At 37.8% G+C, this 24279-nt stretch overlaps 1 protein-coding gene across 3 annotated transcripts in view; it reads left to right on the top strand.

Moving 5' to 3' along the window:
- FAM214A (family with sequence similarity 214 member A) overlaps positions 1–20334 on the top strand; it is a 62105-nt gene extending 41771 nt beyond the window's left edge. For 2 of the 3 annotated variants that reach the window (XM_044979649.1, XM_044979650.1), the window contains exons 3-12: positions 1089–1291; positions 1987–2112; positions 2383–4228; positions 4832–4948; positions 5401–5480; positions 6961–7069; positions 8424–8582; positions 11594–11662; positions 13343–13542; positions 19284–20334. In XM_044979649.1, the coding sequence (XP_044835584.1) occupies positions 1089–1291; positions 1987–2112; positions 2383–4228; positions 4832–4948; positions 5401–5480; positions 6961–7069; positions 8424–8582; positions 11594–11662; positions 13343–13542; positions 19284–19437 (3063 nt within the window). In that variant the 3' untranslated portion in view covers positions 19438–20334. Of the gene's footprint in view, positions 1–1088; positions 1292–1986; positions 2113–2382; positions 4229–4831; positions 4949–5400; positions 5481–6960; positions 7070–8423; positions 8583–11593; positions 11678–13342; positions 13543–19283 lie in introns of those variants that run through there. The other variant, XM_044979651.1, reaches the window with a different exon arrangement.
- Positions 20335–24279: the final 3945 nt, after the last annotated feature.

The following is a 24279-nucleotide window of genomic DNA, read 5'->3' as shown; positions in this document are numbered from 1 at the left end:
GTACTTGTGTTCTTATACTGTTGTTGTTGTTGTTTGTTGTTGTTCTTCATCGTAGTCGTAGTCTAGTCGTAGAAAAAATCACGTTTTTTATTTTCTAGGTGTATAGAACCATAATTTGCATTAGTGGGATTTTTGAGAAAATTTAGACTTTTCCCTAATTTTTGTTACATTTCTAGATAATCTTGGACATTTATTTTTCAGTTTTGATCATTGGTGTGTGGATGGGGGAGTTGGTGCAGAAAGGTTGGGGGGAGTTGGTGCAGAAAGGTTGGGACTCTTCAGTCTCTAAGTAAGAGATCCAGAACTCAGTAAACCTACACCCCTGGCCATGCAGGAGAATTGCTCCGGCCCAAAGATTCTAACAACTCCAACAGGGCGACATCCCAGCCAGGGCTTTGTCAAGCCTGACCTTAAAAACCTCTAAGGAAGGAGATTCCACCACCTCCCTAGGTAACCCATTCCAGTTCTTCACCCTTTTCACTAGTAGGGTGGTGAAGAACTGGAATGGGTTACCTAGGGAGGTGGTGGAATCTCCTTCCGTAGAGGTTTTTAAGGTCAGGCTTGACAAAGCCCTGGCTGGGATGATTTAGTTGGGTTTGGTCCTGCTTTGAGCAGGGGGTTGGACTAGATGACCTCCTGAGGTCCCTTCCAACCCTGAGATTCTATGATTCTATGATTAATTCCGTGCGCTGCTTGGGGGCAAAACAACAGGGACTGCCGCCCCTTGTAGATTGCCGCCCCAAGCACCAGCTTGGAATGCTGGTGCCTGGAGCCGGCCCTGATTGGACCCCAGAAGTGGGGACTTACAGAGAGTGAGAAAAGTACAAGTAGCAGAGTACAGTTGATGGGAAGCTCCTCTATATGATCTCTCTTTTCCCCACAAATTCTCTAAATTGCCACCTTAGAGCTTTATTACATCTTGCATTGGTAATGGCTCTGCAGCCTTTGTGATTTGAAAAACTCAGATGTATTTTCCTGGATCGGGCCCTTAGTGCTTTTACATTTTTTGAGTGTGCTCTTAAAGCTGATTTTAAATCTAACTAGCATTGTGGTGCTTTTTTGTTGTTGTTTGTTTGTTTGTTTTTAAGTGTCGTCAAGCCAGACGAACCAGGTCTGAGGTTATGCTGCTGTGGAAAAATAATATTCCTATCATGATAGAAGTGATGCTACTTCCAGACTGTTGCTATAGTGATGAAGGGCCCACCACAGAAGGGAGTGATTTAAATGATCCTGCAATCAAACAAGATGCATTGCTGTTAGAAAGGTGGATTTTGGAGCCAGTTCCCCGACAGTAAGTTTGGGTGTGGAGGTTAGTTAATAATTTAAGGCGACTGGATTTTTGCAGGGCAACTGTCTGGTTTAGTAACTTGGATTTGAATCCCAGATTATTATTGCTGTTCTTAGAAAATAATTGTATTCTAGTACAAAATTTGGGCTTGATTTTCCACAGCCTAGCACTTTGTGTAATCACCTGAGTAAGGTGGGTGTAAAGTTTAACTAACTTAGAATTGTAGCATTTTGCACTCACTTTGAAGAGGTATAGATAACTACATACGGTGCAAGTTAGTGGAGAATCAGGCCCTGAGACTATTTTAGCATGCTAGATGTATTTCATTAAGAACATAAGTCTCCTTTTATCACAAAGTTCACCACAAATAATACTGTTTTGCTTCTGGCATTTAGAAAGGAAATTTATTTTCAGTCATTTTAATGCAGGTTGTTTTGATGATGCATAGCGTCTTTGTGTATCTTTTTATAAATTGTGCATTGAACCATAATTTCCTGCAGGATGTTTAGAAAATGTGTGACTTAAAAGTTCAGGAGTAGTGGAAGGAAATTTTGCAGCAACGGATCTTGTTTTGAAAAAAATATTGGTTTCTAAGATCTTAACAAGATTAAAGCAAAGCTGCTCCAACTGTTTAATTATTTTGCTGTTTTTGTAATGGCTCTTACCAATACCTGCTTATTTCTTTTAATACATTTTAGAAGTGGAGATCGCTTTATTGAAGAGAAGACCCTCTTATTGGCTGTCCGCTCTTTTGTTTTCTTTTCTCAGTTGAGCGCTTGGCTGAGTGTTTCACATGGTGCTGTTCCTCGTAATATTCTGTACAGGTAGGTCTGAGGTAGAAAAGAGCCATTTGTTTGTTCTTAGTGGGTAATTGCTGAATAGAAAGTAGCCTTAGAACAATTGATTCCCCTCCCCCTTTGGATGGGCTTTGCTCGTTGTTTGTTGTAGCATTTGGTTTGGGGATTTTGCAAAGTATGACAGTTGCCAGTTTCCTTAATTAATTGTATTTGCCTTTTTTTTAAAATATAATTATGTCTTTAGAAAAATCTGCATATAATGTAAATTTATACAGAGGCTTTTCTGTATTATTTCAGAGTAAGTGCTGCAGATGTGGACCTGCAATGGACTTTTTCCCAGACACCAACTGAACATGTGTTTCCTGTTCCTAATGTTTCTCACAATGTGGCCTTGAAAGTCAGTGTCCAGTCCTTGCCTAGACAATCTAACTATCCGGTTTTGACCTGTAGTATTCACACCAGCCTGGGCTTTTATGAAAAGGGAATACAAGAACATAATGTACATCAGCACTGTGATTCCATTGAGAGAGAGCAGTGCAGTGTGTCCAGTTCACAGCGTTCATGTGGAAAACAAACATGGACATTGATTCCTGAGGGCTTGCTTAATGCAAAAATATCCCCTGAATTTTCTACATCGGTGAGAAACATAAAACTTTATCCAGCAACTGGTCTTGGGTCTGCCTTTGGGACATCACAGTCTAAAGTTCAGTGCTATAATGCTATGGGGGACAATAAGACACAGCCACATGAAACATCAGTCAGAACTTTTAAATCCTTTTCTTTGGTTGATCCCCAAGTTCCAAATAGTCACTGTTCCCATCAGCGCATAGGAGAGACTAGTCCTTTGATAGGTTCTTTACTTCAGGAGCGACAGGAAGTTATAGCAAGAATTGCTCAGCACTTGATTCACTGTGATCCATCTACTTCACTTGTTACTGGATGTCCATTCAACATGCATGAAACCAGTTCAGTTACTTCAAAAGTTTTTTGGAATACTTATGAAGATGAAAGCTTGCTGAAAAAAGGCAAGGAAACATCCTCTGTTTCTACTGCTAACACAGATATTACGTTATCAGAAGACTGCAGTGAAGACAAGACAAGAGCAATACCAGAGAACCCATTGGTTGATTCCCATGTTCCTATGAGCCACTGTTCTCGTCAGTCCATAGGAGAGACTAATCCTTTAATAAGTTCTTTACTTCTGGAGCGACAGGAAGCTATAGCAAGGATTGCCCAACACTTGATTCACTGTGATCCAGCTACTTCACACATTACCGGGCGTCCATTCAATGTACATGAAAGCAGTTCAATCACTTCAAAAGTTTTTCAAAGTTCATATGAAGATGAAAACTTGTTGAAGAAAGGCAAGGAAACATCCTCTATTTCATTCTCTAAGTCTGACGTTACCATAAAAGACAGCAGTAAAGTAAAGACCAGAACACCTGATACCCCTCTGACATCTTATAGACTTGATGGTGAATCGAAGGCTTCTCCAAAGCCCCAAGCAAGAAGAAAATTGATTCTAGCAAAACCCAGTGAAGGTGTCCAAAACACATTTCAGCAGACTCCAAATAAAACTACCAATTCGTTTATTAGCATAAGTATATCATGTAGCAAAGAAAATAAATCTGAACTGCCAGATAAACGGGAAACAGTACTTTCTGGTTGTCTACATAAAGACCAAATGACCAACAAAGACATTGGTAAACAGTGTTCAAATTTCAACACCACTGATGAACAGATTTGCAAAAATAAACTTAAAGAAAGAATAATCACGAGTGAGAATAGTAATGGAGACTGTTTAATCAATCCACAGTTAGATAAATCCAAAATACTTGAAGGTACAAAAAAAGCAACACTAATGCAGGCATCTAATATTTTGCACAAAAATGAGCTTAAGTGTTTAGATAAAGATTCAAAAAAACCAAATATATGTGAGCAAAATACCCAACTTGTTAGTATTGAAAATTATTTAAATAAAGACCATGACAGTTTCAAATGCAAAAATAAGCAAGATAAACTGAAAACTGCACATGATGAGAATGAAGACCCAACCGACTATGAATTTCAAAGTAATTCCCAGAAGAAATCTGTAGAAGACTATTTGGCTAGGTGTGAACAACTGAAGAATGCAGATGTGCTGGTAAGTACCTACCTGACAAGAGGGGAGTAGGTATTTAAATAACTTGGAGTATATTCTAGATCAACTCAGAAAGAATCTCTAGATGTATAGATTTAATCATGCTCTTTTATATGAAACACTGTAGTTAAAATCTCTGCTTTCAGGACTGAAGATTGGTCTTGTGCTTTTTTTTTTCCTCCTGTTTATATTTAATATTTAGAGGAAAACTGCCAGGACTCTCACATCAGAACAGAGCTGTTAATGAATATTCCCACAGTCCTACTTCATTTGTCAGACTTCATGGTTTTATAAGTAGAAAAATATTTAACTATGCAATATGATGAGTAACAAGCAAGCTAGTCCATAGTGGCTGTAAGTTGGTGCTAAAAGGAAACTCTTCTTTAGAGGATGCATGAATCTGTTGTACTTTGTTTCCTAAAATAGTAATACCATAGATCTAATTTCTCTGAACCAAGGTATAATCTTAAAATTTGCTGCAGGGAAACTGGAAAAAACTTTTCAATTTTTGAAGACAAGTGAGAAACAAATTCAGAACCTAATTTTAACTTGATAGGCCACCTGAAGCATCCTATTATAGCTTGAGTAAATGTCTTTTACTTACAGAGAATACCACCACTCAAGCATTCAAGTATATGGCGGAAACACAATTTTCACTCTATGGATGGGACTGTAACCAAGGCTTTCCATCCTCGAACTGGATTGCCTCTACTTTCAAGCCCTGTATGTTACTACTGTGATATTTTTAAGCTATTTTTCTGAAGAAAGATTAAATAATTTTATATTTTAATGTCTAGGTATTCTAGAAAATCTGATAAAAGCTCATAGATATTTTTCAGTTTAAGTTATTATGGCAAATTTGAGGTAAAACTTGAAATAGAATGATAATTTGGAAAAAGAAAATGTGTCTGGGAGCTGATGATATAGCATCTTAATCACAAAGGATTAACTTTATAGCAATTTGTAGCATAGACAAGGCCCTTCATTTCCAGTTTTTATTTCCCAAGGATTTATCAATATTTAGTTCAAAAATTCACTCTTAACTGTAGAATGTAAAAAGTTTAAGATCACATATATTTCTGCATTGTTTTTGTAATTTATTATGTCAGAATTGTCACAGACCACAGAATTTGAGATGGCAGTCTTCAAAGTAATAAAATATTATTTTTCCTTAGGTTCCTCAGAGAAAAACACAATCTGGGTGCTTTGATCTAGACTCATCTTTGCTGCAATTGAAATGTTTGTCTACAAGAAGGTATTCATCCTTTTCGACTTACAAGAAAGTGTGGGAGTGTATTCAGTGGAATAATTACATATATAATTGTGTGTATATATATATAAACTGTGTCTGTAAGCAAGTGAATATGTAAGCAATAACCCACGAAGTGGGTGAGGCAAACTGAACCAAGCCAAAACGTGGGTGTCATTCATAGGAACCCTTCTTTAGGAGTACTCTGTCTTCTAAATAGTTGTAACAATTGGGATGAGTTCCTATGCAGTAACACTACATTGATGTACATTTGAAATGTGCTGAAATCAGTTAGAGATTTTATACCATAATTCTTCCTTTTATAATAAATAATTAGTTCATAGTTCATAATGTAAAACAGAGGGCACTTTAAGTAAGAAAAGAGTTTCACTTCCATTTTGGAGATTATAAATAATTGTAACAGCTGGCTCAGATGGGTTTACGGCTCCGTTGCATTGCTGGAGACTTGCAAAGCTGCCAGAGAAACCTGGCGAATCTATCCCATATTATAGTGTTTCCCAAACTTGGGACGCTGCTTGTGTAAGGAAAGCCCCTGGCAGGCTGGGCCGGTTTGTTTACCTGCCGCGTCCGCAGGTCTGGCCGATCACGGCTCCCACTGGCCGCGGTTTGCCACTCCAGGCCAATGGGAGCTGCTGGAAGTGGCGCGGGCCAAGGGACGTACTGGCCGCCGCTTCCAGCAGCCCCTATTGGCCTGGAGCAGCAAACTGTGGCCAGTGGGAGCCACTATCAGCCGGACCTGTGGACGCGGCAGGTAAACAAACCGGACCAGCCTGCCAGGAATTTCCTTACACAAGCGGCGTCCCAAGTTTGGGAAACACTGCCATAGTAGTTTAGATTGATAATCCAACAATATCCCACTCAAGCAAAGGAAGTTAGTTGCTGGACTCCTTTTATCTCTGAAACATTTTTTTCTTACATTCTGTCATGTATATTTTCAAATTTCTGCAAAGGCATGCGGGATCAGATTTGGATTATTTTGGTGAAATCTTTGCCCCCTTGACTTCAGCGGGGCCAGTATGTTACTCTTTTAATTCCTCTGTAGAAGTTAAGGGGCTTGTTATGATTTCTCATGCATTAGTATGCATAACTTGAAAATCTGTTATTGTGGAAGCTAGTTAATGGAGATTTCAAGACATGTCAAAATAAAACACCTGCATACAAGAGAAAAGAATGTTGTCACTTTGTTCAATTACTACTGGTAGAATGAATGGACAACATAAATTCTTGTGTTTTAATCTATTTTAGCATAGAAATTATGAAAGCATTGTCCAGTGCAGGTTATTAGAAAATGGCTATATTAAGACTTCATCAGTATAATTGTTTAGTCATTATTTGTTTGGGACCATATTTTGTGATGCATCAAAACAAAAAAAGATTTTTCCTCCACAGCTGTCTGTATGCATAACAGAAATCAAGGAACAAATAGTATTAATGCCATTAAATTATTGTGCCTTTTTTTGAATAGTCCACAACAATGTATAAACACTGACAGTGACCCAGAAGGCCATGGGAAACCGTTTCTGAGTTCCAGTGCTCCACCCATAACAAGTCTTAGCCTTCTAGGAAACTTTGAGGTATTGTATGTGCTCCAAAAGTCTCCTACTTATAATACTTATTTAGTGTGTTATAAAGGGTTAATCATACTTGTGTGAATAACTCCTAAATAATTCACTATGTTCATTATTAAACTGAGCAAAAACCCCTTTGTTCTGATCTCTATTTACAAAAGCTCCCCAGCCCATCTTCACAAGCATGAACATCGAGCAAGTGGTGGGAATGCTGTTATCCTTTATTCCGGCTTTAAGGGATCAGACCCTTTTATTGTTAATGCTTATACTAAGATCCTGTGGAAGTAATTAAAAAAACTAGTTTCTCACAATTTGACACTTAAAGTATCATACAAGCTAATGTAAATGGAATGAGTGAAAATGGTGTAGGGCAGATGTTAAGGCGCTAGCCTTTCATTTCAGGAAACTTGTGTTTCTAAATTTAACTTAAGTGGCCAGATAGTGTCCTATTTATAGAATGCTAGTTCTAGCTGTGAAATGTTGGTATGGGATTATTTCACTTAAAAGGGATAAATTGATTTTTATTTTTTGTAGATTTTATACGCCAAAGAAAATTATTGCATACACCCATTGGGGTGTTTCAGGGGTTTTGTCACATACTTCAATGGGAGCAGGATTGGGGTTCATGTGTTGTTTACTCTTGAACTAATCCCACTCCACTACATGTTTAAAAGTTGGAGGTATGTTTATGGTTTGGTTATGATTTTTGGCCAAGTCCCCTCACAGTAGCCCAAACAATGAAGTTCTTATGCTCACAGATTTCCCATTTGAAGTTACTGGAAGTTTTGCCTGAGCAAGGATTACAGGATTTGGCCCATTATGGGCTATATTATGTCTTTTACAGTACACCCTGCACTGGGTGTCCTTGTGCCTGAAGCAGGTACAATGCCTCCCTGTGCCCTGAGGAGTGCAGAGAGAGCACAGTCACTGCACTGCCCTTGCCAGAAGTACAGTGTCCACTCCTTGCTACACTATAGTAGCTCTTCTATGCATGTGCAGAGTTGGGGCTCTCGTGAGAGACGCTAGTGCAGGCAGCACTACTAGCCTTGTGGAGTCCTCAAGTGCTGTAAGTGCAGTGGCTGCTATTGCGCCCAAGCCCAGCACACAGCAGAAGAATGGGACAAAGGAGGTCTCTGCACCATGTTCTGTCTCTTTACTTACACATCTATGCAGGGGAAAGTCACTCTTGCTACCCCTGATTTTAAAAAGAATGAGGAAGATGACTATGAAAGCTGTGTATGATAGCTAGCAATAATTTAATTACAAATTAAAGTTTTCAGAAAAGTTCGGCAATAACTTTTTGCTCTGTTTTCTATGCTGTATACCTAACCAGAGGCGTATGTGCATTTTGATCTTTCAGGAGTCTGTCTTGAACTATCGTTTAGATCCTCTAGGCATTGTTGATGGCTTCACTGCTGAGGTGGGAGCAAGTGGAGTCTTCTGCCCCACGCACATGACTCTTCCAGTCGAAGTGTCATTCTACAGTGTTTCAGATGATAATGCACCCTCTCCCTATATGGTATGTGTGTGTTTGGTTTTTTTTTCTACTTTCTTCTGCAAAAATCTAATGGAAATGTCTGAACATATTAGAGAATTTGACTAGCTCTTTTTTAGAATCTGTTCTGTTTAAAGCAGCTTGAAGTCTGGCTTGAGGGCCAAATATAACGCTTTATAGCCACTTTATTCCTATAACTGTGGGATGAGGACAAAGCTGATCAACTGTAGGCTTTTGTTCTTGGTAAACTTGCATAATTTATTTCTCTAGTAAAAATATGCACCTTCAAACAAATATTAGGGCTGTGCACTTCATTATACAAGTGTGTCAATATATGCATGTGGCCCTCATGCTTCTAGCCAGTTGCAGGTACACCCTTTGGAGTAAAAAAGTTGATTGAGCTGTGGTTTAAAAAGAATACTGTACTACCAAAGCTGGGAAACTAAAACGACCCCTATCAGCCATGGTTTAATTTGTGGATATGAACAACAAAGTTCCACTGTGCCTCTGCCCTGCATTTCTACTATGACAGCAATATTTTTGTACACTTCAAAACCCTATATGCTAAAAAGCACAAGAGCCTAACATATGCCAATGTTTTGTGGAGAAATATAGTAGCCTGTCTCAGTTTGTTATAGGCTCCTTGGTAGGAAAAGTTGAAATTATGTGAGTAACAGATCGAATTTTGAGATTCAGATTTTAGTGTGCATATGGTAAGTAAGATCTTTAAGGGTTTATGTAAATTATTTAGCAATTTAGGAGCCCTTCTGAAAATCCCATTCTTAAACTAAGTCCTAGCTAATGTGTATTTTCAAGAACAAGATGTTGAAAAATATGAAAAGGCTTTAGAAAATGAGAGAGAGGAATCTTTTTGTTTTTTCTGTTTTAAGCTTGAGGGAAGTAGTTACATTTTTTTTTTGCTTGTTTTCCCCCCCCCCCCTTTCATCTCACTGAAAACAAACACCTCTCCTTTGCTTTCATCTCCCTAGGATTATTTCATATAGTGGTTTTCAGGTCATGCAGTGGATTCTGGTGTCCCATGGATATCTAGAGCACCCTTGCTTGTTTTATTAGCTGGACTTCATTGTTCTGATTCTTCTCCACATGCTGTAAATAATCATGTAATGTTATGGTTGTGCATCACAGAACTAGCACAACATTTATCTAATGCAGTGGTTCCCAAACTGGGGTTCGTAAACCCCTGGAGGTTTGCGAAATGTTACAGGGGTTCTCGGGGGGGGGGAACATTCCCTAATGGCAGACAGAGCTGTCCCTAGGGACCCCAGACAGCAGGGGGCCAGCAGCCTGGAGTCCTGGACTTCCAAGAGCTAAGCAGATCAAAGCAAGCATATCTATCACACTGAGGAGATTTAAACTTCAAGACTCCTTATAAGAAATGAAAAAGGAGGTGATATTTTTTGCTGTTTTTAAAATTAAATAGGCAGCTAGTGGTGTTCTTAAAATTATTATGAAGAACATATTTAAGCTTTGTTGTAACATACGTTGTTTGCCTGGACTGCTCAACACCTGAATGATTGTGTAGGAAGAACTCTTTTTGAGTTGGCTTCTTAAATAACTTCATGCTGTTTCACATCTGATACTCCTTGATGAAATATAGGAGCCTTGTCTTACAGGCTCAAAGTGATACAAGCTATGAAAGTGATATCTTGGAAGAGTGTTGCTGTTTTCACAATGTAATAAAAATACTGTAATGATCAATAATTAATAATAAATAGTGTGTAATAAGCATGTTATAAAAACAAATTTTATATTTCCCAGATCATTGCTTTTATATTTCATATTCAGGTAAAGGAGAAAATCCCTGGAAACATTCATTTTTAGGAGGGGGTTCACGAGACTTGACTTTTTAGTGAAAGGAGTTCACAGGTTGTTAAAGTTTGGGAACCACTGATCTAATGCCTCCACTATCTGTTTTTATGGCCAGTTTTTCTGTGCTGCTCTGCTATTTTGCATGCCCACTTTTGTGCACACAAAACATCGCGTACTGCAACATTATCAAATTTGCACTTTAATGCAAAACCTTAACGGTGATCTCAACAGAACAACTTCCCAAATGCATGGAGTGAGAGCTGGTCAGATGTACTGTTCTGTTGGTATAATTGATAAGATTTTGCACTGGAATGCAAGCTTGATGAAATTGGGGAATATTTTTGATCTCTGTTAAAGAGGGAAGTGAAAGTCATATGGAGTGTTGGAGTTTGTTATTGGTAGTGTTGTAGACAATAAGAAGCTGGAAAGAAATGCACAATTTTCCATTCTTTCAAAGTTTTGGGCCAATAGTTTGTATCCTACCATAACTTACACTGACATTAAACATAGCTTTTGTTTGCTAGTAGAAGATGGCCAATCCATGGCTCCTTTTAGTAAATACAGTATCTCTGACAACCAGAGATGGGATGCTTGATGGGGAGGGCTCTGAGTTACTACAGGGAATTCTTTCCCAGGTGTCTGACTGGTGGGTCTTACTGATTGCCATATTTGGGGTCAGGAAGGAATTTCCCCCCAAGTTGGATGGCAGATACCCTGGGGGCGGAGGGAAGGGGATTGCTTCCCCTGCAGTGTGAGGCACAGGTCACTTGCTGGGTTGAACTACAGTAAATGGTGGGTTCTCTGTAACTAGAAGTCTTTAGAATCAAGATTTGAGGATTTCATTAACTCAGTCAGAGGTTATGGGTGAGGTTCTGTAGCCTGCAATGTGCAAGAAGTCAGACTAGATGATCATGATCTCTTCTGGCCTTGAAGTCTATGAGTATGATTTGAAAAATCAGTTTGGCTTAAACTGAAAATGTGGGCCTGTCATACTGATTATAATCTTCTAGTTTACAGCCGTAAGATCCATGGTGCAGATTGTAATAGCATCTTGTGGATGGAGTGGCCTCCCCACTCATTAGTTCAGTTTAAAAAATAACTGTAAATATATTTAATGTCTGTAGTTACATGGATAAAGCATTCTCATACGCTAACATTTTACAGGTGTTTATATCCTAAACTTGTCATCTATTTTTTTCCTTAAGGGTGTGATTACTTTAGAATCCCTTGGTAAAAGGGGTTATCGGGTACCTCCTTCAGGAACCATACAAGTGGTATGTATTTTATAGCATACAATTGCATTACAGTTCTCTCCCAAACATACACAACTAAGCATTTGCTGCTGCTGCTGTAGCATTGGTAAGTAACGGACTGCATTTCTGCTAGAAGATTCCCTGTTTTTCCACAGTAAGCTCTCGAAGAGGAAAAGCACTAAAGTTAATTTCTCAGACTGGTGGTTATATGTTAATTACTGCCAGGAAAAATGCCTCTTAAAGATAAACATGGTTGGGCAGTAATGCTTATGTTTTGTTGTGAAGTTCTGAATTTCCTTAGTACTCAACACAGATTACAAAAGGAGATTTTTGGAGACATTTGGTGGGGAGCTTATACATGTGTGTTACATTAAACAAGTGTGAAATGTATGACTTGTGTGGGTGTGTTATATATGCCAGGTGTGTATACAGCATGAGTACATACTAGTGTCTATGTACTCATAGAAACAAAAAAGGAGAACACAGTGCATGATGCTACAGTATATAGTCACGTGGCTAAAACCTGGTGTTTTTACATCTCTTAGGTATGTTAAGAGGATCTCATGAGAGATCAGTGGATTTTTGCTATGGGTTTTTTTTTTTTGTGGGATGGAGGGCCTTGGATGGTGGGATTAATCTTTATATATTTTAATCATTTCTCACTGTGACTTAAATTTTTCTGGAGCAATATCAGATGCCACCTGTGGACACCACAAAACCACTGGCACCAAGGAGCTCCCTGGTGGAAAAAAAAATAGGTTATTTGGTTAAAGAGATGTCCACCAGATTGGGACTTGGGTTGCTGAATATGAAGCTGTGTAGGTACTATAATATTGTGATTTTTTTTCAATGCATAAGTGTGTGCATGCTAGTAACTCATGGCAAATTCACTATACATTTTAAACATACCCCATGAGAGAGTCTGAGGTAAGTTATCCAAGATTCAGGCCCCTAATTTGTAACAGCTTTCTTAGTGGCCTTTAATTAAAAAAAAAAAAGGGGGGGGGCACAAAAAAATCTAGCCCATTATCTGAATTTTAACATATTTCTAATTACTTCTGATTTTCATTATTTGTATCAAATCCGTATTTGTGCCTAAGCATAATATCATACCTCAATATTTCAACAAGCCCTAGTTTTCTATAAATGTTAAAAATTGGAAATTATTAGAACTATACTCCAGAAATTGGTAAGCAAACCAAACAGCATAATCTAAAACCAACACTGTGCATCTCCTTGATGAATCCAGTGCAGGATCACAACATGTGAATTCAGAATTCTTTAAATCTGTAGCAGACCATTGTAATTACTGGAAACACAGCATTAAGGTCAGAAAATAATCTAAACAGAAAGCTGACACAAGGAGCAAACAAAAGTTTGTGTTGATTACCAAAGTAGTAAGAGTCTGCCTCTTACGTGAAGAACTAGTTTGTGCTAATGACCTCCTTTAATTATGTTAATGTGAAGGAAAAAAATTGACAGTTCAGTTACCAGTAGCTGAAGTGTAGAAATACAGGCTAAACAGTAATCTTTAAATTAACTTCCTATATAAAACAAGAACACAGCACACAGAAGCCATCCAGTGAATCTGAACCATGATTATTCGTTGGCACACTGAATTCTCATATCTTGTCACCCTTTATTATTCAGCGACTCTATGAATCAGCTTTATTTTCTAAAATAACTCTTTGTCTTTTTCAGACCTTATTTAACCCTAATAAGACTGTGGTGAAAATGTTTGTGGTGATCTATGACTTACGAGAGATGCCAGCCAATCATCAAACATTCCTACGGCAAAGGACTTTTTCTATTCCTGTGAGACGAGAAGTAAAGAGAAGCATCAATAAAGAAAACATTAGGCAGACTGAAGAAAGGCTACTACGCTACCTCATACATCTGAGGTAAGATCCTCAGCGTAAAACAAAATAATTCACTTACTTCAGTCCTGAACTCATAACTGCCATGCAAACAATACAGCCTTATTAAAAATAGAATACTTTTAACTTTGTCTTCAACAAGAATTTGTAGTTAACAGTAGAGACTGTGAGGAAAAATGATAGTAAATAATTGGGACTTTGAGGAGACACTTGGTTAAATTTAAGACTGTTTCTTGGCATTCCAGCCATTGGTGCAGTCTTGCATATTACTAATTCCTTTACATACTGATCCAGACACAGTCTTCGCTGGATAAATGTATCTTTTTCTAAGGTGTCTAACAGTAGGGTCCTGTGTGTGGTAGTTGTCCAAGTAGAAGCTAGGAATCCTATGTGGCTCTTTTTGAATAGAGTATGGGATAACCCCAGTATCCTGACCCATGCCGCCTTCTCAGTAAAATGGGTTCTTACATAAAAGGCACTCTCTAACCTATTGATAAAAACAAAATAACTGTTTCATTTGTTTACACGCTTACTACACTCTGACTTATACATTCTTAACTTTGTGAAGAATTTTGGGACGATTGTGTGAATACTTTAAAGGCTGCTTGAATCCAAACACTATCTTCTTGTTACTCTGGCTGTAATGAAAGTTGCTATATAAAGCCAAAGGGAGGAATATTTGTGTATCCTGTCAATGAGATGGATGCCAGCTCTGATGCACCTTGTCCTTATGCTATTTGCAGTCTTGTACCTGCAGCACTGTGGTAAAAAAGAACACCTAGAAATGCAAAGATGATCTCATTGGAGCTCTTCAAACTTGATAATAGTTGACACTTTTTAAGATTAATTAGTATAACAAAATGAAGAATGTCAAAAGGAGGTATAATGTCCATTATAATTTCAGGTTTAAGCACCACAGGAGTTAAAAATAAGGAATGTTAGGGCCTAATTAAGAAATATTTTTCCATTGCTTTGCATCTTTAACAAAGGTTACCCTTACTCATATCGCAAACTTTTATTTTAGCTATCCTCCCATTATTTTGTAATTAATTAATGTAATGCTCATGAATGCCCCTGCTTAGTAGCACCAGCCTTTTCCCAAGCCAGTTTTCTTACACAGCTTTGTTTGTGCATCTTAAGTCTGTGGAAGCTAGTCTAGCCCTGGGATTCCCATAAGCAGAAGTTGACAAACATTTGATAAATTGTATATTGGTTTCCTGAAGTGGACAAATACAGATCATAATGAGGTCACCAAATTTTTATAGGTTTGAATTGTAGTCTGGATTGGCATTCAGTCCACCAGAGCTCACTAACTCACAGCGCATCACTTAGCCTTTCTCCAAAAATAAACTTCCATGTGGAACCAGACCTGAAAAAGTGAGCTGAGCCCAGGTAAAAGGACTCTGCTTACATGAGTTACTGAATTGATTCAAAGGAACTGGGACATAAAATTCTAAGGTGACCAAGTCATTTTGGGGTGTGGAAGTAGAGGAATAGCAGATATGGGCCACTTCTTGGTTCCTCTTCCAATTTAATTCATAGATTTGTGCTTTGCTTGTTCAGTAAGTAAAATGCCCTTTTTTCCCTTCTCCATGGTCTTGTCCAGGTAGCTGCTGGGTAGATCATACTTATGTCATACATGGAGATATACAGTCTTCCTTCATGGACTTCCCCACTACTTAGCCTATCAGAAGGGCAGCATTTCTACTGTATTTGGCCCTAGAATACGCATGTAATTGGGCTTAGCATTTGGATCTATGGTAGGGAAGAAGTTATGGATTTGCAATCAGTGTACTGCAAAAAAAACACTAAAATGAGTAGTCAATTGGCTGTATAATCTCATCTATAATGGTTAGATGTTCAACTTGCTGGTGAGCATCTGCTGGCTATATCCCCAGTCTTTTCTGCTTGAGATTCAGACCCAAGCAATAGGCAATTCTAATAAGAGAAATATATGGAGTTTTTCGAAATATTAACTTTAATTAATTTCCAACAATGTTGAACTATTAGAAGGTATAAAAGAGGATATTCTAAATTTTACAGTAGATCATATTTCATGTTGTCTGATATGTAAAGATTTGTTAGAGATGCAAAAATAAGCATTTTTACTAATGTATCATTTATATAAAAATAGATAAGTTATTTTAATGATTTGTTTAAAACAATGTGCCTCCCTTTAAACTGGTTCTACCAAAAACATCTATATAAAAAAAGAAAGCACGTTAATTTTGTTTTCATAGTTGAAGTTGGCCTGGAAATGTTTGGCTTCTTTATAGTAATAATAGGTTGAAAACAAGTAACTTAATTTTACTTGCTGAAACTATATATGTATTTTGCTCAAAAACAAATCAAGTCACAGAACTGTAAACTGCATTGTGGCAGCATCTGTTTGTGAGGCACTAATTAAGGTTGTGTCAGCACTTCTATTATAATAGGTTCTTTTCAAGTGATTGTAACTCAGCAAAAACATTTGCCCAAGGCTGAAACTTGACACACAGTCAAATTTTTAAAAGCATCCTTTAAAACTTCAGGTTTAGTTTTGCTTATGCAGTTTTTCACGCTCATGTTATTTTGTGTTCAGAAACTCTTGGGTACTCTTATGGAGTGTATTTGTACTTGCAGATATAGTATCTAGGAAGGTCCAAAATGCAGTCTGAAGAGAAAAGTAAAACTGCTTTCCTATGCAAAATCTCAGTTGTACCTGCAGTTTTAGAAGCCTTTGAAAATATTTGCCTGCCAAGTCTCAAGACATAAAGACTTACAGGGATTGCAAGTCCAGATCAGACCTAGGGTCCATCTAATCCAGTATCCTGTCTTTGACAGTGGCCAGTACCAGAAGCTTCAGAGGCTTCTATAATTGTCAATTAAAGAGTAACCTGTCCACAGCATATCTTTTATTGATACATTTTTTAATGTACTATTTTTAATCCACCCTTTCTTAAGGGTGCCACAGTGCTATATATTGGAACATGCCTCCCCTTTGCGAATGGAACTTAATTTAGGTTATGAGTACTATATTACTTAGTGGCTAAGCTGTAGTTATTTCTTGGAACTGTATGTTAATTAAAACTAAGTTGAATAGCCTCTCATCTTGTGTGCCCAAGAACTAGTTGCTCAAAGAAGCAATTGTTGAAAGTGTTGAGAAATTTCTTCTCTAAATATTGTCCTGATTTGACATATGATATGACATGTTTAAAGGTGGGGAGCTGAAGTCACAAATTATTACTGCTTTATTAGACTTAGTTGTCTCGTTGATCTTCTTCAGCATTGCACTCTCAGGATTTTTCCAGATCTGGAGGCTGGTAGTATAGTCCTACTAGGATATTTGTATTTCTCTGATACGGGATTTGTGCTTATATTCTACTGTAGATCCTTAGAAATTTTACCACACTAGATTTTTTTTATAATCTTACAGATACAGTACTATATCCCCCTTCTGCAACCTAATCTTTCTGTATTTTGAGTTTTGCAAGTAATACAGTGTCCTCTGTGTATCATTCTTCCATGGTCTAGGAATGATTTTCATTTAAGGTCCTCTTTTGCTGCCAGACATTCTAGTTTACCTGTTTTGCTGTTAAACTTCCTGTATATTGATATTTCTACAAAGATACCATCTGCCAGAATTTCTGCTGGCTTTAACTTGGTTCCTTATCATGACACATTCCTTATAATGGAACTTCCACAGCTCTTCAAGAATTTTACCTAAGGACATAGTGTAAGGTAGGCCCCATCCTGGACATTACACAGTACCCCTGCATGGGGTATAAAAGCTGCCTTCCTAAAGTTTCAGTCGGTTTCTTTGCTTATGTGGGAAGCAAAGTTCCCATGATAAGGCTATTCAAAACTTTTCTTTCTGATTAATGTTCCCCAAAGACAATGAAGAAATTAGAGTCTCCCTACTGAAGAGCAAGAAGCTTGAGAAGTGAAAAAGTGCTTCCATTTCCCCATCTGTAAAACAGGGATAATACTTCATAGGGACATTTCAAGACATAAACAATTTGCAGCTGATGCATCTACATAGTCAACCCACCATTTCCACAATATCTCAAACGAAGTTCCTTCAGTTCCCTCTTTAATATAAATCCTAATTCAAATTAGGCACTAACATTCTGCACTGCACAGTGAACTACTGAGACAATCTCATTACCTTTTTCTTTACCCACCATGGAAAGGACTCATGGCAATATGTTTGTGTGTTCAAATAAACAATGATAATAATGGATCATGACTTTACAGCAGCCAGGAGCTACGACCTGCAGCTCCACTGTGGTTGAGGGGGAGGGATAGCTCAGTGGTTTGAGCATTGGTCTGCTAAACCCAGGGTTATGAGTTCAGCCCTTGAGGGGGCCACTTAGGGATCTGGGGCAAAATCAGTACTTGGTCCTGCTAGTGAAAGCAGGAGGCTGGACTCGATGACCCTTCGGGGTCCCTTCCAGTTCTAGGAGATAGGTAAATCTCCATTATTATATATTATGTTAAGGCCTCTGCAGCCTCAGATGGGGAAGCAGCTTTATTCTCTTAAGTACAATTGTGTGTGTGAATTATATTATGCCCATTATCCCCAGGCAAATATCGGATAGAGTCTGTTTCTACATCCTGACTGCCCCCATGCAGTTAAACTGGTGGTTCTGCTACATTAAGAGCCTTCAGCTTTTTTTATACCTCTAGGATTTCACTTTCTTGGTTAAGGCATGTCTATCTGTTTTGTCTTTATTCCTTGTTTAAATGGGCACAGTACTTTTATTTCAATGTGGTCACATAGTTAAGGGTTTTACATGCACAAGCAGCAGGAAGTTCAGTTATTGCTCCCACAGTAGCTGCAATTGTGTGTTGGGTAATACCTTTTTTGTTTGTATGGTATGGGAAATAGCATTACATTCAGCTGCTGTAAGAATGGTAATTCTGCATTTCCTGTATGAAGCAGAGTGGGGCCTGGGTATCTCTGGAGGGGAATAGGAAAATGAATTTTCCTGCAGAGGCCACTGAGCTGCTCTGTGGAAATTAATTCACCCACCCTTTTACTGAAGCGGCTCAGCAGCAGCTCCTTTGTCCTCATCCCACTCACCAGCTAAAAGGCCCAAATTCAAATTTCAGGCGCAATAGAAATGGTCAGTTCCGGTTTATGAGGAACTTCCACAGTTAGAGGAGGAGGAGGCTGGATTTTCCTCTTAGAAAATTTCACTCTACTGTCTTCATTTGGCAAAAGTTACCATTTCGTGACTACCATTGCTGGGTATAGGCCAAGTATTGACAATGAGCTGTTGCGACCCCATGTGTGTGTGTGGGCTACTGGTTTTGAGCTGTTCCTGGACTCATTAGTTGCTCCTGGATGTGCTCTTACTAAATCGTCTTCCTTTATGTGTCTCTAGAGTGGGCTAATGCAGGATTTGGTACATGGGGTTGCAGAGAACTCTGTGTGGCGCTTTGGTATCCCACATTAATATCTCTCCCCTATGTAACTAAGCAATGTTGGGTCTGCTATGTCATAGGCCTTTGTTCTCTCTGCTGCCCTATGCTTTTTGCTCAGAGAGCAAAAGAGCTGAATTAAGATTGCGTGGCCTTAAACTTTAATTTCCTGCACTCTTTCATTTTGCCACATTACTCAGCTAATGCATACTTTTGTGTGTTCAAACACTGTGGCCCTGATTCCTTAACTATACACACTTTTTTAGAAGTATCATGTAAAGGTGAATCTGTTTTGATGTTTAGAAGTTACAGATAGTAAATTTTTAAAAAACTATTTACTATATATATTGTCTTCTTAGGTTCCAGAGTTCCAAATCTGGAAAGATCTACCTCCACAGAGATGTAAGGCTCCTGTTCTCTCGGAAATCAATGGAAGTTGATAGTGGTGCTGCGTATGAACTCAAATCTTACACTGAATCTCCAACAAACCCTCAGTTTTCACCAAGATGTTAGCAAGCAGTGAAAATCAGAGTATTAATTGAATTACCAGATTACTGTTTACAAGCAAAACTTTGGCATGGAATACAGTGTAAAATTAAATATATAAAGAAATGAAAGTAGTGCTCAAGTGAGAGTCAATACTCTTCTGTGATCCTGGACCAGTTTTTGTAAAAGGTTTCTGGAATGAGCTTTGTGTATTCCAAATAGACTGGAAACAAATACTTAAATCTAATCTTTTTGTACTGTTTAAAACCACTTCATTGGATGTGTTGCAATAGCAAATTCCCAAGTTAGTTTAGTGTTTACACCTTTTATTTTATTTTTCAGTTATTTAATATTTAATGTTTCATTTAATACTCAAGTGATGTTTGTCTTTAGTGTTCTAATGTAGCACAAATCCTATGTAAAATCATATTATGTATTTTTGACATTAATAATATTGAAATCTGAAATATATACAGAAGTCTTTAATTCTGCGTGATGTGTTTTTAAGTGATATTCATTTAAGTTATTGAAAATTAGGATAAAATTTTGAACTTCCATAACATTATCATACTATGCAAGCATGTGGTTTTCCTCGTTTTCTCTCTCTAATTTTAGCGACGCCCCATTCTCATTGCTTCCCACACACAAGTCCTTTTATAGCACATGTGGCCATAATGCAGAATGTGTTTCTTTAGCTACTCACTAGTTCAAATCACTGACCCAATTCATATTTTGCTCCTTTAATTTCTTTTCTTTTTTTCCCCCGAGTGGATGCTCTACTAAGAACATTTCTGGTTCTGTTCTAGTTAGTATAAAAATGTCATACAAAATTATTATCCTATACCTGATTTTCTCAATTGTTTAAAAATGTACTGTGAAAACAAATTAGTACTTATATCTTAAATATATGCAAAAGCTATTAAACTTGTAGTTTGGTTTTATTTTTAGATGAGGATTTTCATGTAAGCTTAAAAGTATATTTGATAGATTTTTCCATTTAGGCCACTAGGTGGCTACATAAACTTGTATATTGTACTGCATTAGCAAATGCTTGTAAACAGTCAACCAATCACATGAAATACTCTCCAGTACATGTGTATTCCTGAAACAAAATACTTTCCCAGATTACAGTCGTCGTTTTATTTGTTTTCATGAAAATAAGCTTTCAGTGTCTCAAAATAATATTTACATAACAGAAGTACAGCAAGTGTTAGGTAGACTGATGTGTAGCTGAGCTAGTGAGAAGCTATCGTTTTTCCCTTGCTTGCCTTGACCTTGAAGTTGTATAACTAAATGTTCTTGTTTTTATTAATGTTGAATACTAATCCTTCCAGTATTTGGCAAAAGCTTTTAGATGTTAATTGCTCAATGAATCTGATCATCACTGTACCACACAGCTTCTTTGACATCAATGTATCTCTTAGTGGTAGAAAAAGGACATTTTAGAGAGGGGTGAAAACATTATCTAAGTTGTATTTGTTAGGAGCATGTTACAATGCACAATAAACACTTGAGAGAAAGGAAGTCTTTATTAAACTTCCATCCCCTTCAATTAAGGTAAGAACTCAATACACCTTGCCTGAGACCCTGTAGAAGCCCTCCAGTAAAACCAAGGGAGACTATACTTTCCTGATATTTCACACATTTTCAGTTGTCTTAGAGCTACCGTGGTTGCTTACAGAATCTAATTTATAACCTTGGCAGGATTTTTTTTTCTGTTATAATAGTGTCTTGAAGATTAAAACTAAACTTCTTTCTAGAGATGTGAGAGAAGCTGTACAAAATCACATTCTAGCTACAACTTCCAGTCATGCAAATAGTGTAAAGGAAGTTGTGGAAAGGTTCCCTGTTAGTAGCAAAAACTTCAGGTCTGGCGCTGTACTGTGTACATAACTACTTTCTGGGATAGTAATGAGAATGTTTCCTATTTTCTCTGTATCTGCTGTTCAGGTATAGAGCATGTTTCAGAGGAGTTAGTGTACGACATGTCATGAAGCATAAATTCCACCACAATAATTCTGTGCATACCTAATGAAATGATGGAAAAACTCTCATCTAATTTCCGCATTGAAACAAGGGACACTGTAGATGGAACTCTTTTTAATAAAAAGAGGCCAAAGAGTCTCTAGTTATGGTAGATTAATCTTTAATTGTCCATTAGCAATTATCATGCAACATTATTTGCACCTCAGTGTTGGTATGTTACAGTAGTTTAAACGGCTTCGTTCAATCCATCTTTTACATTTTCCTGAGAAATTTTGTTTTCTCTTTTTCAAACTAACAGACCTAATTATTTGAGATGAACAGAGAGATGTGGATCTTTGTTCCATGCTGGTTAAATTGTGAAGTTAGTCTTGTAGAGTAGTCTTTAAATTGAACTAAATTTCACACAGGATTCTAAATGTAGATATAGCAATTTTTCATTTAATACCAAAATCATTACCTTATCCATTTAATATTGAAATGATTGGCATGCTTGTTTACTACTCTTTATTTGTATTACAGTTGTGCAAACAGGACCTAGTTAGATTCAGGCTCTAGCATGCTGGGAAATGTACAAACAGAATAAGACAGCCACTGCCCTGAAGAGTTTAGAGTCCAACAATTCTGCTTGTGCGTACAATATTTTATTTTTTATACTTGTGTAATTTTTTGTTTATGCTGCAAAGTGTAGAACTGAAATTCACCAACTATGCTTGCTTCACTACATGTAGCAATAGCATAGTAAAAATGCCAGAGTCCAACTCACATTAGCTTCCACCATTGCATTTTCAGAAATGGTGAATTATATCTCTTAAAGTTTGCTAACGTAATCAAGGCATCAGTCATTAAATGTCTTTTTCCCATTGTCTCCCTCTGGAAGTAAAAGATCACAGGTAGTGTAGGGTCTTTTTCAAAAATGGAAAACTGTCTACTGCTTCAAGCTCTTTTACATAATTTACAATAAAGGCTGCATGCTTATAATAGCATCTTTCAGCCTGAGGGTACTGTAATGCTCTGTAAAAAGGAATCATTTCACTCAGCGTATGAATGCTACTATTTATTTGGTAAAAACACAACAGTGCTAAAATTATCTACTACACTAAAGTTTAGAACAATAAGTGAGGGTGGGTGTGTGTGAGAGAGAGAGAGGCCCTTTTTATTTGAGGAGTCTGGTGGCACCTAAAAGACTTAACAGATTTATTTGGGCATAAGCTTTCGTGGGTAAAAATCCTACTTCTTCAGATGCAAGGAGTGAAAATTACAGATGCAGGCATGAAGAGAAGGGAATTACATTACAAGTGGAGAACCAATGTTGAAGGCCAATTTAGTCAGGGTGGATGGGGTCCACTCCCAATAATTGATGAAGAGATGTCAATACCAAGAGAGGGAAAATTGCTTTTGTAGTGATCCAGCCACTCCCAGTCCCCATTCAAGCCCAAATTGATGGTGTTAAGTTTGCAAATGAATTGTAGTTCTGCAGTTTCTCTTTGAAGTCTGTTTTTGAAGTTTTTGTTGTTGTTGTTGAAGAATGGCTACTTTTAAATCTGTTATTGATTGTTCAGGGAGATTGAAGGTATCTCTTACTGGTTTTTGTATGTTACCATTCCTGATGTCTGATTTGTGTCCATTTATCCTTTTACATAGAGACGGTCCAGTTTGGCAAATGTACATGGCAGACGGGCATTGCTGGCACATGATGGCATATATCACATTGGTAGATGTGCAGGTGAATGAGCCTCTGATGGTGTGGTTGGGTCCTATGATGGTGTTGCTAGAGTAGATAAGGGGACAGAGAAGGCAACGGGGTTTGTTACAGGGATTGGTTCCTGGGTTAGTGTTTCTGTGGTTGAAACTGCAAGAGGATTTTAAAGGTGAACAAAGGGAAACAAATTGGGCTTATTCTCTTAGGATGAAGGCTTCGGTATCATTTTACATTGTTTTTACATCAAATTCTGATACTGTCTAGCTTGAAACATTCTGATGATTGACAGAACTATGAAATTATTACTTCAAGAACGAAGACAATGAAAGTAGAGTCGGAACAGGCATTTTAGTCAGATTGTTACAATGTTCTGGAGAAAGAAAGACTTTTAAGTCTGCCCAGTCAGCTGAAGTGTAAGACACATCCAGAGGCCTCTCAGCAAAAACAGGAATGACCAAATCTGAGATGCCTGGTTTTTTGCTGGTAAAAAAACCAAGCAGAACAAAAACTAACCAAACATCTCAGAACTTCCAGGCCTTCTTTAAAATGCCATACCTTGCCCACTGATGATAATCCTAACAGAGCTGGAAACACTGTAGAGGGCATGTCCATTCTCCCATCAAGCCTGTGTGGCTAGAGGGTGGAAGATCCATACTATATAAGCTCCAAAAACTTTTATTTCTGGAAATATAAATTAGTTTTCCAGAAAGCAGATTCACTCTCAAAGGTATTACGTTAATGCTTACAGGGGCCTGGCTACCATTGGCTGTTGCTAATGAGCTATACAGCTTTTCACTTGCAAGATTCCAGTTTGTATCCTACCCAGCTCAGCAGGGATTAAAAACTGATCCTCCTATCTAATACAGTCGATATCTCATAAAGGAGGTGATGAGTTTGGTTAATCTCAGTTCCAGCTCCCGCATCACAAACTCACACTGCACTGTGGGACTGTTCTTACTCTTACTTTAATGGCAGTGCCCAGCACAATATAGCTCTGATCTTAGTTGGGTCCTTCAGCAAGACCTCTTATCCTAGCAACTCACTATAAATTTGTCAGAGGTGGCAAGGGAAGTTGGGGGAAAACACCAAAAAGATGATTGAATCTTTTAAAATCTCACTATTTTAATAAAAGTTCTTCTTTCAGCCTCAGTTTTTCCCTATTCTCAAGATGTATGCAATGCTCT

Source organism: Mauremys mutica, chromosome 11 (assembly GCF_020497125.1).
Source record: "Mauremys mutica isolate MM-2020 ecotype Southern chromosome 11, ASM2049712v1, whole genome shotgun sequence".
NCBI classification, from domain to species: Eukaryota; Metazoa; Chordata; order Testudines; family Geoemydidae; genus Mauremys; species Mauremys mutica.
The sequence above is the reverse complement of the archived record's forward strand: the minus strand, read 5'-3'. Positions and strand labels throughout refer to the sequence as shown.